The sequence below is a fragment of the Callorhinchus milii genome, unplaced genomic scaffold (genome assembly GCF_018977255.1).
Source record: "Callorhinchus milii isolate IMCB2004 unplaced genomic scaffold, IMCB_Cmil_1.0 Scaffold5, whole genome shotgun sequence".
Taxonomy (NCBI): Eukaryota; Metazoa; Chordata; class Chondrichthyes; order Chimaeriformes; family Callorhinchidae; genus Callorhinchus; species Callorhinchus milii.
Genome location: NW_024704746.1, coordinates 8225478 through 8240443, shown reverse-complemented (window position 1 = coordinate 8240443; position 14966 = coordinate 8225478). Strand labels below are relative to the sequence as shown.

Here is a 14966-nt window from a genome sequence, read left to right as displayed (position 1 = left end):
AGGTGGAGTGACTGGGAGATGGAATTCCAGAAATTGGGGGCAGAGTGGCTGAAGGCTCTCCCACCTATTGTGGGGCGGGTGGGTCGGGGGACGTAGAGCAGGCCAGAGCCGGCTGAGCGTAGGGAATGGGTGGGTTGGTAGGGGGTTAGGAAGTCACAGAGGTAGGGTGGGGCGAGGCCATGAAGGGCTTTGTATGTGAGGACCAGGTTCTTGAACTGGATCCTCTGAAGGATAGGGAGCCAATGGAGTCGTGCAAGTGTGGGGGAGATGGGGTTGCGGAACATTTATTTAGATACCAAATTGTCCTCTAAAAGATTGACATGGATCAAGGTTGGTTTATTTTGGAATTGCTCCTTGATGTGGGAATCCTGGTCAGAGCAGCAACTAGATCCACTGTTGGATTAAAACAATAACTCATGCATTTCTGCCCTCTAGTGGGAAGAATCATAGAATCATACAGCAGAGAAGGAGACCATTCAGCCCATCATGTCTGTGCCGGCTCTTTGAAAAGAGCTACCCAAATCAATTCCATTCCCCCGCTTTCTCTCCATGGCCCTGCAAACTTGTCCTCCCCAAATAATTACCTACTTCTCTCTTAAAAGTTGTTATCTAATCGGCTTCCACCACCATTTCAGGCAATGCATTCCAGCTCCGAACAATTTGCTGTGTGAAAACATTTCTCCTCACTACCCCTCTTTTACATTTAACAAATATTTTATATCGTTGACCTCAGGTTACCGACCCACCCGCCAGCGGAAATAGTTTCTCCTTGTTCACCCTATCGAATCCCCTCATAATTTTGAAAACTTCTATTAAGTCTCCTCTTAACATTCTCTGCCCCAAGGAGAATAATCCCAGCTTCTCTAGTCTCTCCTGATAACTGAAGCCATTCATTCCTGGTACCATCCTGGTAAATCTCCTTTGCATCCTCTCCAATGCCTTGACATCCTTCCTAAAGTGTGGTGTCCAGTACTGAACCCAGTACTCTGGCTGAGGCCTAACCAGTGTTTTATAAAGATTCATCATAACCTCCTGACTTTTATACTCTATGCCCCTATTTATAAAGCCTAGTATCCTGTATGCTTTTTTTAACAGCTTTATCTACCTGTCCTGTCGCCTTCAAAGATGCACCATCAGCTTATATTGCCTCTCCTCATTCTTCCTCCCAAAATGCATCACTTCACATTTCTCCACATTAAACTTCATTTGCCACATATCTGCCCATTTTACCAGTCTGTCTATGTCCCCTTGCAGTCTGCTACTATCCTCCTCACTGTTTACTACTTTTCCTAGCTTAGTATCATCTACAAACTTGGAAATTGTACTCGCTATCCCAAGTCCGGGTCATTTATATAGATAGATATGAATCTATAAAATGTGGGAACTATGATTAAAATGATTAAATGTGGGAACTATGTATGGTATCATTAACCCTTGTACTATAGAATCTTTTGTGAAATTACATGTTAGCAATGGCTCTGATTAGCTTTATTAGAACATTATACACTTACTTAGCATTTTTCCGGGACTCAAACAGTGCCTTGGCCAGCTCATCCTGTGCTGCCTCTGTCTCCCTTGTCACCTTCAGGTCATGCTCTCGAATCTCACTGAGTTCACTGGGGGCAAGGGACACCAAGCATGCTTCAGCGAATTGAGTCAAAGGAGCCACCTGTGATCTGCAAACTCAAAATAATACTGGCCACCCTCAACAGAGAGAGAGGAACAGGGCCAATATATTCTGGCAAATGTTTACCAGTTATTTAGACTACTTTTATGTACTTATAGTAGTTATGACCATTTTTGAAATAGATGCTAAAATCCTTCAGCATTTTCCAAACTGAGAAAGTTTTCAGGAAAATCTCAGGTTCCGTCTCTAGCTTGGGCTGGGTTAGTTGACCTCAACAAGTAAAATGGTGAGAGTGACAATTTGGTATTGTCCATGAACTGGGAACATTCAGCGAGAATTCTTACCATGAACCACTAGACCTTTCTGGGAAACAGAGCCCACCACCTCACCCCCACACATGTGCATACTAATACACACAAACTCAATCAGTCATTGGTACTTGTGCGCTCTCTCCCTGGAAGTGTGGGTTAGGGTACTATTAGAGTTAAACCATATAAAACTGCATAGCTTGCATTCAAAGCACCATATGCCAAATTCCTACTGCTAGTAGGAATACAGTAAAATACAGTAGTATTTTACAATACAATTTGCATTTATAAGGCCCCTTACATGTCCGGGGGATATCCCAACACTGCTGGCTGAGCACCCGAACTGGGGTTCAAAGTCAAAGCAGGTGGGAAAGGAAAGATGACTAAATGTACGGTCAAAGAGGCACATCTTGAGATGAGGTTAGGGAGGGAGCTTTTCCAGGTAGAACCACTATACCAGTCAAGACTTTGCACTGCAGGGTTAACAGGAGCTGAATGGGAAGAATCCTTATTCCCAGTCACTGGTCTACTCCAAGTCCTGCAATGAGCTAGGCTGGCTGGTCTGTCATTACCAATGCTCTGGAGTATTGTGGAGAGTAACTATTGCTAGGGAGAGGAAGTCACAAATAGGCATTCTGAGTTGCTAAATACTATATAGCTACAACTCATTGGGTGTGGTGGATACATCTTACTTAAATCCAAATTAGCATTGCGTTTAATTAAGTGGAGAAAGATGTATTCTTAGTGATCTAAGTAGAGGGCTTGTATCCAGTAGGTGGTTTATGTATAGAAACAATCAATATCTAAGAGTAAATTACAGGCCAGAATCTAATCATGGGATCCAGATAGTTCAACAAGATAGCCAGTGGAGCATTCAATGGTTATAATCTAATCCAAAGACACTAAATGGTTATGGATGGAAAAAAAAATAACGGCCAATCAAAAGTGATCATAGGCTGCAATGCAACCATTTCACATTGTTCATTGTACTTTGACCTCCATCGAGTGTTTATTCAGTTCCTGGTCTGGATTCTGTTTTATGTTGTGCCTCCTAATCAGATTGTCCATTGATGGATCACAATTAATGTACAATAAAACTCACATAAGTCTGATCTGTATAAATCATATTATTGCTTAAATCACACATCTGTTGAAGTCCTGTTCAAGAGTTTATATTCAATGCAAGTTTGACATAACTCATACTTTGCACAATTAGTCATATTAAATATATGGTCCCAAATGATATGACTTATGTGAGGTTTACTGTACAACAAAATACCTAAAATTTTAGCAAGTGATGATCAGCAGCTGGTTCAGTAAATAGTGTAGACAGTATATGTTGTAAATATAGTACAGTAATGCCCAGAGACCCTATTCTACTTTATGAAGCTGTCACAAATAACATCAACAATGCAGGGAGCATCTTATGGCTTCAATGTTGAACCTGGATAATTTAGAAAAAAAATATTGTTTTGCAAACTGCCCACACATTTACGGACTAGTGGATTGTTCCCACAATAAAATACCCAACAGTCATTGTGCGTTACCCGCTGAGTTCTTCAATTGCCGTCTTGAAGAGAAACAGTTCCTGCACAAGATATCTGTCCAGAGCCCGTTGCATCAAGATTTCATCATGTAGGCATTTCACATGGCGAGGGATGCTGTCCAGTAAATTCACATACCTTTGTCTGAGTCAGAAAAAAAAATCAGAAAGTTAGAGCAGTAGTATCTTTATTATAATTTTAATTATTTTCCCCATTTAATTCTTCCTTCCGAAAAATGCTTCATAATTCACTTTGTGTACCAGCTATCCTTGTGGCCAATAAGTGGCCAAATTGGGAACTGAATTGAAGCTCCACAAAATAATTTCAGATAGGACCATTACAACCATCAGAGAGGAGATTGTAGTTCTATCAATATAAACACAGAAGTCACTGGGAAAACGCAGCAGGTCAGGCAGCATCCATGGAGAGAGGAAAATGAGTTAGGGTTTCAGAACCTATACGCAGAAGCTGAAACGTTAACTCATTTTCCTCTCTCCATGGATGCTGCCCGACCTGCTGCACGTTCCCAGCTGGTTCTGTGTTTATACCGGATTTCCTGCATCTGCAGTACTTTGCCTTTTGTCATTCTATCAATCTATACTGGATTTGAAACCTAGTCTCAGCACAGTGTGTTAACCCACTTTAGCAACTACAGAAACTTCCAATAATATCTTCAGCCTCTTTGAGGAAGGCTGCTTATGCACTCTGGATCAAATATCTCCAATCTTCTGGGAACAATAAAGGAATAGGGGAAGATTATGACTAAAGCTACAAATGTCTTGATGGGAGAACCCTCTGATTATTCTAAGAAAGCTTTTAAATGGGATTAATATTCCATAATGGTACATACTAATAAGCTGTGGACTGCATTTTTTATTTAAAATGCCACCACAGAGATCGAATATCTGTCCTTTGCCTACCTCTAACTAGCAATCTAAAGGACTAAACAGAGTAATAAAGTGGCAGACAAACCAGTAGGTGTATAAGTTTCTCTCTCCAGCAGAATTCAGTAGAATATAACTCCCTATTAATGAGCTCTAGTGGTGACTGACCTGACTTTGGATAGCAATTCTCCTCGTTCTGCACAATCTACAGTGATCTGTCGGATCAGCTCGTGGAACACAATGTTATAAATGTTCTGCTCCTGTTTCACCAGCTCCAGCAAATGATGTAGCTGTGCAAATGGACATTGAAATAGTCTCAGGGTTAGCCTTGGAAGTTCAACTGAGCACAGAATGATTGATATGTAGGCTGTTTAACTGGCAATTTGACACAATATCACAAGAGGTTTGGGTATAGAAAGTCTTTTAATCCAATTTGACTTAATCTTTCCAAGATATTACCCTACCATGTTTCCATTCGAGCATCAAGCGTTTCTGAAATGAGTCCAGAATGAATTTAGCCTATAGCTCAGGTGCAAAACCTTGGGAAGTCCTCCCGAAAGGCGCAATATATACTGGATTAGTGTGTTTCTGTTGAGTCGTGGGCTCAACCACCCTTCCACTTAAATTATTCTAACTATTGATTACCCTTTTTGTAAAGAAATACATCCGGCCCTCTAAACTTGTCCTTCACAAAGTTTCATCCACCTTCATCCCTGCCTTGCCCCCAACAAAGCCAAAACAAACTCTCCTGCGTGCCTTTGTTATTACCAGACATGATTTCTCCAATTCTCTTCCCACTCAGGTTTCTAGCTAAAACCTCTATAAGCTACAGGTTTTCCAGAACTTTGCAGTCTGTATCCTCTTGCAGCTTGTATCCACGAGTCCCAACATTCCCATCCTCACAAGTCTTCACTAGCTCCCTATTCCCTAGTGGAATATTTCTAGGATCCTCATTCTGATTTCCAAAGACCTCTGCAGTCTCCTCTTGTCCTATTCTCTTCACTCTGAAAACAATCAGGCCTGCTGCACATCCCCTCCCCTTTTGCCCCATCATTGGCGGCTGAGCCTTCAGCCAAATGTTCCTAAGTTGCTTCCAAAATTGCTCTACACTGATCTGTCCCTCCCTACTTTAAAACACTTGTAAAAAAAAACAACTTCTTCAAATATGGATCTGATCACCAACCTGCCCCATCTCCCATTTTACTCAGTTTGCTATTCTCTCCCTGTAATCCACATAAAAATATAAGTGTGTTCAAGATGCTAAATAAGTATATGCTGCTGTTGTTGCTGCTGCTGTTAATAAAAAAATATCTACACATACCTCACTACATAGGCAAATGTACAGTCAATTTGTCCAAAGGAGGTTATTGGTTTTCAGCTCCTTAAGCCTACCTAGAACTTGTAGATTTGACATTGCTATTGTCAAAGCCCCAAACTAAACATCATATCTCATTTACAACAATGATGGTTCCACATCATGCTTCCAGTACCTCAGTCTCCCCTTTCACTTCCAACTTCGGATCATTAAGCCCAGCCTTTTCAAACATTGAGTCCATCACTTTAGATAGTTGAATGACTTCAAACTTCTTGTTGGGTTTCCTAGCATCAGATGCAAATCCTAAAATTACTCAATTGTCTTGAAAGACAGACGCCAAGGTATTGTGAAGTTAATGCAATGCTGGAATTTAATAAACTTTACATTTTATAAAGTACCTCATTATGTCATTGAGATGTCTCAAAGCACTTCACAAGAATTACTATAAAGTGCAGTGACTGTGCATTTTGCAGGTGAACACTGAAGATTTTGGTTTAACATGTCATGCAAAGGACAGCACCTCCAACAATGCAGCACATCCCTAGTCCTAGTGTCAGCTTGGACTATGAGCTCAAAGGTTTGATGCAGAGCTTTTGGACTCAGAGACGAGAGTGAGACCAATTGAACTAGGCTGACATAGTTACAAGTGCAACTTATAAGTCTGAGTAATCTTCCCACCGTTTGTCCAGCTAGGATTCCACCCAACTGTTAAGGTGTTGGGTACAAAATATGTTTTGTATCCCTCTCCAACTCCCAATGATAATAGTAATAAATAATAATTTGATAATGGCATCTTTTTACATCCGTGAGATGTCTCAAAGCCCTTATCCCATAAAACAGGCAATTTTATCTCGGACACTGTTGGTCAGGACACCAGGAGAAACTTCCATCTCTTTGAGTAGTGTCATGGGACACTATTCATCTGTTTACTCTCTCCACAACTGTTTGCAGGACACTGGTGTGGAGCACAATTGGCTGCCATGTTTCTCCCACAAATACACAGTAAATCCACTTTACAATATATTCTGTGAAGCACTTTGAAACATCACAACAATGCAAGAATTATTATTCTGATTTTTTTTTACAGGTGTGGGTCTACACCATCAACTGGATACTGAGTTGAAACTTCCCGAATTCTTTTCATTTATTGCACTGACAAGTTAGATTTGCAGAGAAATTATTTAAATAACCTGAAAAGTCATGGGTTGGGGCAAGTCCCCAGAAAAGTGTTCCTGATGTTTGCAAAGATTTGCAGATAATTTTGAGCAAATTTGTCAACAAAACAAATAACCACTGCATTTTATAGTGTATTTTGTGAAGAGTTTGGGGAAGTCCTTCTGACATGAAAGGCATTATGCCAAATATAAAAGCATTATTAGTATTATTATTAAGCGGACAGATAATTAATGCAACAAAGAAGCAGGTTGAAACTTTCACAGGGTTTATTTTAGAGTTTAGAGTTTCTCATTCCTCATGGTAATCGGTTAATACCTCTACTGTTGACAAGGCTTTGTGATTTCACCAAACCCAACAGCTGATTGAGTTCATTAAGGCAAGTACTCACAAAGATGGAAACACCCTCAGTTTCTGCTCATCATCCTGCAGCAGGGTTGTGTATTTACTGAAAGAAAGTTCACGTACAGATCAATGGGTATTCTGATTAGCTTCTTAAAACCATATTCACTTAGATATCAACAGGATATACATACAGTGCAAATTAGTTTTTAAAAGATGACTAGATGATACTTGCAAAAATATACTGTCATTACATACTGCAGGTTTTCACAACACATCAGAGCTTCAATATCTCTTGGCAAGTTTGCTCTCCAATGAATCCTTTTCTTCCTTCTGACTTGGTCATGGATTGCTAAGTACCCCATAGTTGTCAGTAGATCAGGCAAGGCCCTTTCTTACATTCCAAATCCCACTGGCTAATTTGGGATTTAGTGGACAGGCACCCACGCTCAACTCTAGGAGGGGTTACTTGATTTGCGATTATTGTGTTCAATCCTGCTCACCCGAGGTGAAGAGATTAAGCTGTGATCAGAGGTTGAACAATACTGGTTTATATTCCACACAGCTGACGAGGTGGTCTGACTGAGGTCTTCAAAATAATAAGGATAATGCATCTTTCCTCTCGTTGGGGAATCCAGAATAAAGGGATTATAATTTTTCAATTTGATCTAAACAAGCTAGAAGTGGAGAGGGATAAAAACTTCATATCAATATGGGAGATATTAGAGGATTACTCACTCTTCATAGTATTCCAATGGCACAATTCCTTTGTTCTTCACAATGTGATATTCCTCTGGTATCAGACTATCGGGCAACAACAATTGTTTCTGTCACATGAAACCACAACATCAGCACAATTCAACTGAACTGAGAATTGGTACAGCATTCCCAGACCACCTAGCTTAAAAGTTATAGAAGAAAGAACTGGTATCTTGATAGTGCTTTATCACATAGAGATGCCTCAATGCGCATCAAAGGTAAATATCTCATCCAAAAGGTTACACATTCGACAACACAGCACTGCACTGGAGGCTAAGCCTAAACGCTATGCAGGAGATTTCAGCCCACTGATGCACTCAATTAACAATGTTCGCAGACTGATGCAAGTCTGATTCTAAATGTACCAAAAAATAACATAGTCACTCCACCTTACAGTATATCCAGTGAAGCTCTTTGAGATGTCCCCCTGCCATGAAATGCACTGCTCAAATGCAAGGATTATTATTATTGTGAGGAGCGCACCCCCCCCCCCCTCCCCCGAGGGGGATCAGCTCTGTGACCTCCTGCAACTGTACGAATCTGGCTGATCCTTTCAAAGCAAATACTGGCCTGGTTCATGATGACCCCCATCCTACCTCCCTAACCAACAGTGGGCAAGCGTTCAGCAATCCTACCCCCACTCTCCAGACATCTGGTCTGATTTACCTCCTCCTTCGCCACTTTCAAAACCCACCTCTTTAACTGCACTTTCGTTCATCTTCACCCCCTCCCCCCACCCCCCGCCCCAATCTACCCCACTAGCTATGGAAAGTGCTTTGAGACATCCTCCCAAGACGCACAAATTGCATAGTATGCTCACTCTCTCCCTAGAAAGAAAGTATTTTTCTCATTAAATTCCTGAGTTTAAATGAGTTGCAAGAGGTGAGGCTTGGAGACCCAGAGAGTCAGTTGAGCTACTGAACATAAGAACATAAGAATTGCTGGATGAAAGTAAACCAAAGTCCATTCAATTTGCCTTCCACCACCCTGGCAGTTGCATGCACATGTCGTGTCCCAAACTATATACTGTATCCCAAGATTTTATTTCCTAACAGAAATCTATCTGATTTTTTCTTGAAAGATCAAAATTTCTGTTTCCACCATCTCCCTCGGGAGCCTGTTCCATACGCTTACTGCTCGCTCATTGAATTAGTGTTTGCATTAACCAGCTAAAAGCACACAACTTACTATTTCTAACAGTGGTAAGTTTCCTACTACTTGTCCAGCTAGGCCTACCCTACTCATTGGAGCTTTGGTTTGCAGGGTTTGCAAATGGGAAGAATTCCAGCCCCCAGTGCCTAGTATGTTACCTGCTCTCTTGTGCTTGGGCTCAAGTTCATTGCAGGCTAGATAAAAGCAAAGATAACAGCTTTGTTTCTAACCTGTTTGGTCCATCCAAATCTATCACTTACTCACAGAGACAGATTCCTGGGACCGAAAAGCTCTTCGTAATACAGGGCGCTCCAACTTCTCCGAATATTTGGGAGCAAGTGCATCGTATATAAAGGAGATATCCCTACAATAAGATTAAGAATTTGAAAAGTTATAACAAATTGATCAAACTAAGTTATAAAAAAATCTACCAAGAAACAGATGCTCCGTACCGAACTACTCAACTGCTTTGACGTATATGGAGGTTTGAACAAAATACATCGATGATGACATTAACCACATTTCATTTACAAAAGCATGTTCCCTCTTGTTTCAATGAATAAAACTGCATTATTTTAACATGGGGAAGCATAAGCAGGAGACTGGAGCCAGTCAAGTGGAGGCGACAGGCATGAAGGGATTTGTAGACGAGGGTGGGGATCTTGAAGTCGATCCGTTTTGTGATAAGGAGCAGTGGAGCCTGGCAAGGACTGGTGTGATGGGGGCATGGAGTTTAGAGCAGATGAGTATACAGGTGGAGGAGTTCTGAATTTGTTGGAGTTTGTGGATAGTGGAGCTGGGGGGATTGGAATAGTCGAGGCGGGAGGTAATGAAAGCATGGACCAGAGTCTTGACCGCATTGGGTATGAAGTACAGTTGGAGGCAATGTGACGGAGTTGGAGGAAAGTTGGTTAAGGACCAGATGTGGATGCGAAGGTCAGCTGGGGATTGAACCGGATGCATAGATGACATATGGGTTTGGTAAGTCTTAGAGAAAGGCCAGGGAGGCTGAGGAAGTCAGAGCATCAGGAGCGAAGATGTTGATGGGGATCAAGGAGTATGACATTGGTCTTGTTGAGCCTTGGAGGCTTCGCAGGTGACCTGGTGGGGATGGCAGGAAAAAACGTTTGCAGAGACAAAGTGATGGGGTTGGTTAAACAGGACTCGAATCAAGCGAGTGCGGTCACACTGAGGGAGATACTGGATTTAAACCCATCATGGCTATCAATAATAAAAACACTTTTTATAAACAGTGGAGTTTCCCTGTAAAGATGCACTCTCTCATCATCCTTTCACTTTTCCCCCAAATCAGTTACCTTCCAGCTGAAGTAAACGAGACAGGTTGATCTATTAGGAAGTTCAGTTTTGTCCTCCGGGTTGTGTGATGCCATACAGCATCAGCTGGTCGGATACCTCGTATCTGGGAAGGAAGAGAATGTGGTTCATTTGGATGAAGGAGATTGCCCTGAACTGCTGAAAATTCAAGGAGGGCTGTCTTTATCCTATCACTGCCTGTGAAAAATAACATCCCCACATGTAAGGTTTTAAAATTTAAAAGTATGTGAAGTAAGCCAAAAATATTCTGAATGTCCAGATGTCTCTTATTGGAGACATTCCCAAAGATGTAGAAACAAGTTTTTATTTTTAAAACTTACTTTAATAGAACAACCAGCTAGTTGCTGCTTGGTTGAAACCAAGGTGACAAGCAATAAGGCTAAAGTGAAGCAGCATGTTTCCTATCAAACAGGCTACTTGTGCTCAGTGGGATTGCTATTGCAGAGCAAGTTATTAAACAGTCACCATTTTTCTAAAGCACTTGCAAATTTATGAATTTGGAAGATATTATCTCCTTACCTTCAAGTCTTTTGGAGTTTTTGTTAGTTTGGGTGGTCCAATGTAGAAGGGACGAGCACCCTTTACTGATGCATTTGTCAACTCTTGCAATATTTCATCAGGGATGAAGTCACTCCGGAAAGATAACGGAGTCTTCAATTGATTTTCGGGACAGGAAGCAACCTCTATTTCTGCAAACAAAGGTGCAGAACTAAACTAAATTGTGCGACATTTTAATTTGCAAAATAGTCTGAAACTGTATAATGGCAAAATGTGAAACAGTTATTTCTAGTTAATTAATGCAGGGTGATCTCATGTCGAGACATTTTTAAAATTACAGTATTTAAAACATCATTTTGGCCAGTCCACTGACTATCAGGAAAGACAAAAACAAATTGGAAAAATTCTTTGTAATACTAAATAATTATTTTCAAAGGACACGACGACAATGAATTTTGACAAATATGTCATTCCATTTGTTCTGCATTTACCTTCGCTTTTTGTTGGTTCTTCATTGACTTCTGCAACTGTGGGCACTTTCGTTTCTTTGAGTTTTGCCCACTCAGATCCATCCACTTCGTTAGTAACAGTAAGTTCACTAATATCATTGGATATTCTAATGACCCCTTTGTTAGATTCACTTAAACTTGGTCCTAAAAAGCACACAGCATAGCAATCAATAATTTTCAATTACCATTGTACCTATTAGATTATTGTAGTACCTATTTCTACACATAGACAACACACTCAAACACAATATATATGTGAAACAAAATTTTCCAAACCATTTATACCCCTAAATACTTCTTACTAAGTCCTAACTCTGAGAAAGAAAAAAGCCATACATCAATTATGTACTCTACCTGACCCACCCAATCCAATCACCTAAGGCCAGATCTCTCTTACGAAAGGAAAATTATCCACTGCTCCAGAAAGTCTATTTGACTTCAGACGCAACATTATTCAGCATTTTCTTTCACTTCTATTTACTTCTATTCAGACCATAGGCTTTTTTTTAAATGAAAAGTGTGTGGGAACTCCTGCTGTATAATAAAATTATTTTTAAAGCAAATGTTATAAACTCTGTAATCTGTAATTTGTACGATAACATTTAAAATCTAGTGCAACACTAGACCACAGTTAAATTTAGAGTTGGGAGGGGGAGGAGAAAAATCAGCCAAAACCTCCTGCTTCTGATTACAAAATACATAGTCAATCCACTTTACAATACATCCTGTGAAGCGCTTTTAATATCAAATGCTAGGATTATTATTTACAAAGGTGACCATGTGTTGAGGGCTGAATTTCAGCATGATTTGAAGACCATCCATGGGATGGGACCCCCTCCCCCCTCAGAACTCCATATACTTGATAGTTCAAAGCACTGATGCTGCTAACACAAACTCCAACCATCAACTTTAATTCTTCCATCTCCGGTCTGCCACCTTCAATAGTAGCGAAGGTATTGGGGAAGCTGAACAGTAGCTCAGAAAACTATGTCACAAATGATTTAGCCTTATGAAGCTGGTAATTAAATAAAATCGATTCCTAAATAAATATTGGGGAGGTGGGGTATTGTTTTTGCACAAATCCTTAATTATCTTTCATGTCAGTCTGGGGAAATACCCACACTCTGCGGATGCTTCTTGAAAACCTTTCTCTTCAACCGTGCTTAAGGCAACCTCCCCCAACAGGCTTCGCCACTGTTAAGCGCTCTGGAGGACGCTATATAAGTGCAAGTTGTTGCTGTTGAACAGTGTTTAATACACAGTCTTTTCTTTAGAAGATAAAGGCACTGAAAATAAAATTTCAATTAATTTGCCTCATTTTTATTTGTGGGACAATTACTAGTGTAAATATATTAATCCTTATATTTGATAGAGCTTAGAACCATAGAAATTTGAAGGAGCCAGCACAGCACAGAAGGCCATTTGGCCCTCTGTGTCTGTGCTGGCTCCCTCAAGAACCATTGGTCTAGTTTCTTCTTGTTTGGGTTCTCCATCTCAAAACTCTTCCCAAGACAAACTGTAGAGTGTAGTGACTGTATTTTGTGGGCAAAAGTGGGCAATATAATGTCTCACAAAGAGACATGAAGTGAATGATCAATTTTATTTAATTAGATTGGCTGCTGGGTTTTATTTGAGGAACAAAATTCATATACATATTACTGATCATCATCCTTTCATGATTATGTTAATAATTTAAGTTCCATCTGCTCTATAATTCAGTTGAGCATAAAGGGACCCAGCGACTCATACCTCTCCTCCCACCACCACTATTTCAAAGCAAATTGTAGTTTTTCTCTTGATTATTGTGACTTTTATTGCCTCCTCATCCTCAAATTACATGAATTCCGTTTCTCATTGTTTCTGGGTTGTTGTCCAGAACATCTACTTGATTTGCCTATTTAATGGGCCTATTTTGTAAAATGCTTTAAAAGACGTGAAAAGCGCTACATCAAATGCAAGGATTATTATTATTTTACAGATAATGCGCTCTATCATAGAAACATACAGCACAGAAGGAGGCCATTCGGCCCATTGTATCTCTGCCGACTCTTTGAAAAGAGATATCCAATTCAATCCCACTCCCCCGCTCTCTCCCCATAGCCCTGCAAACTTGTCCTCCCCAAATAATTATCTAATTAACTATATAAATGCAAGTTATAGCTGAATCTTTTAAAAGATTTAAAAAGCCCATGATGGTGGCATTTGCACTTTGAATTCCAGCTTGGTCCTTTCAGTCTTTGCCCCACGTTTACCTGATGACAAGGTAATGTCTGAGCTCTGACTAGATATTTCATCTTCAGATTTTGTCTCCTCATGTATGATAGCAGATAGTTTCAACATGTCTAGTAAAACCTGCAGTTAAAACACATGTAACCATTGCTCATTAGTTTCCAATTCAACCATAACCACCATTTGCACATATAGATCGCATCATCCAACACTGCAGATCTAAATCTAAATGTTCCTGAACTTTAAATCCTAAATATCTGAAGCAAAATGGGAAAAGTCCTATCCATCATATCAGTACTTTTCCCAAACCGTCTGATCTCCCGAGGAAAGAACTTCAAAGTTTCTCTCTGTTCCTGATCTCACAGAAAGGTAATTAAGCAAAACTTTACGAGATGCATCTAACTTTGCGCTTAACAATTTTCATCCACTACATTTACGTTTGAATTCGGGTCCAATTACAATTTGTTTTGAACAAAACCTTTGCTTTGTGACTAGCTTTCATATTTTAGAAAACAAAAGGGCTGATGGGCTCAGAACTGCAAGTGCAGACCATCTTCCACACCATTCTTCACAGCGAGCGCGACAGGTTATTTGACGGTGACGGCTAAACACAACGCGTTGTCCTTCCCTCACGTCCCTGCATTCACCTTTTGCAAAAGGGAGGCAGCTTTCCGCAATACCAGGCAGAGCCTTCACCGCAAGGCTTCCCGAGGGTACAGTATAACCTTCGGCGTAAGAGAACGCAACCGTTAATTGTGCTTAAAAAGTGAAGAAGAAAAACAAACTGTGCTTGATGACAACAGGCAAGGCGATGCCCATTGGTTTTGTTCGGCCGCTGAACGCAGCAGAGATTAGGTCTCGCGCTGTTCAACGTTCTCCTTCCCCGGAGACGTATGTGATTTTCTTTCTCCAGAGGTGTGGGTTGACCCTCACCCTCACCCTCACCGCCGCAGTGTCCCGCAAACAGCGGTGGATTGAAAATGACCGATTTATTATTGTTTTTGTATTGTTTTGGAGGGGTTGTTATCCGGGGGGGGGGGGGGGGTGGGGGGGGGGGGTGGGGGTAAGGAAACTTGCCCAAAGCTTCGCCCTCCCGGGAATTGAACCCAGGCGTCTCGCTTGCAAGGCGAGTGCTCTAACCGCTGAGCCGCAGGAGCGAGGCGGACACATGTCAAGAAGGAGATGGTGTGGTGGCTACGGCGCGGGTTAAAGGCCAGAGAGCCGAGAGAGAGACGGTTACCCACCTGGTCGGTGTCCGCGACCACTGCGCAGCCGCCCAGACCGGGCGTCT

The 14966-nt window shown here is 41.0% G+C and overlaps 1 protein-coding gene across 1 annotated transcript in view; it reads right to left on the bottom strand.

Annotated features, from left to right (window-relative positions):
- Nucleotides 1–14966, bottom strand: part of axdnd1 (axonemal dynein light chain domain containing 1) — a 40948-nt gene extending 25982 nt beyond the window's left edge. Inside the window, exons 1-12 of the mRNA XM_007895534.1 lie at nt 14920–14966; nt 13699–13798; nt 11429–11590; nt 10959–11128; nt 10421–10524; nt 9369–9468; nt 7932–8020; nt 7243–7299; nt 5854–5962; nt 4532–4653; nt 3483–3623; nt 1512–1616 (exon numbers count right to left, since the gene is read on the bottom strand). Coding sequence (XP_007893725.1) covers nt 1512–1616; nt 3483–3623; nt 4532–4653; nt 5854–5962; nt 7243–7299; nt 7932–8020; nt 9369–9468; nt 10421–10524; nt 10959–11128; nt 11429–11590; nt 13699–13786 — 1247 coding nt within the window. The 5' untranslated portion in view covers nt 13787–13798; nt 14920–14966. The remainder of the gene's footprint in view (nt 1–1511; nt 1617–3482; nt 3624–4531; nt 4654–5853; nt 5963–7242; nt 7300–7931; nt 8021–9368; nt 9469–10420; nt 10525–10958; nt 11129–11428; nt 11591–13698; nt 13799–14919) is intronic.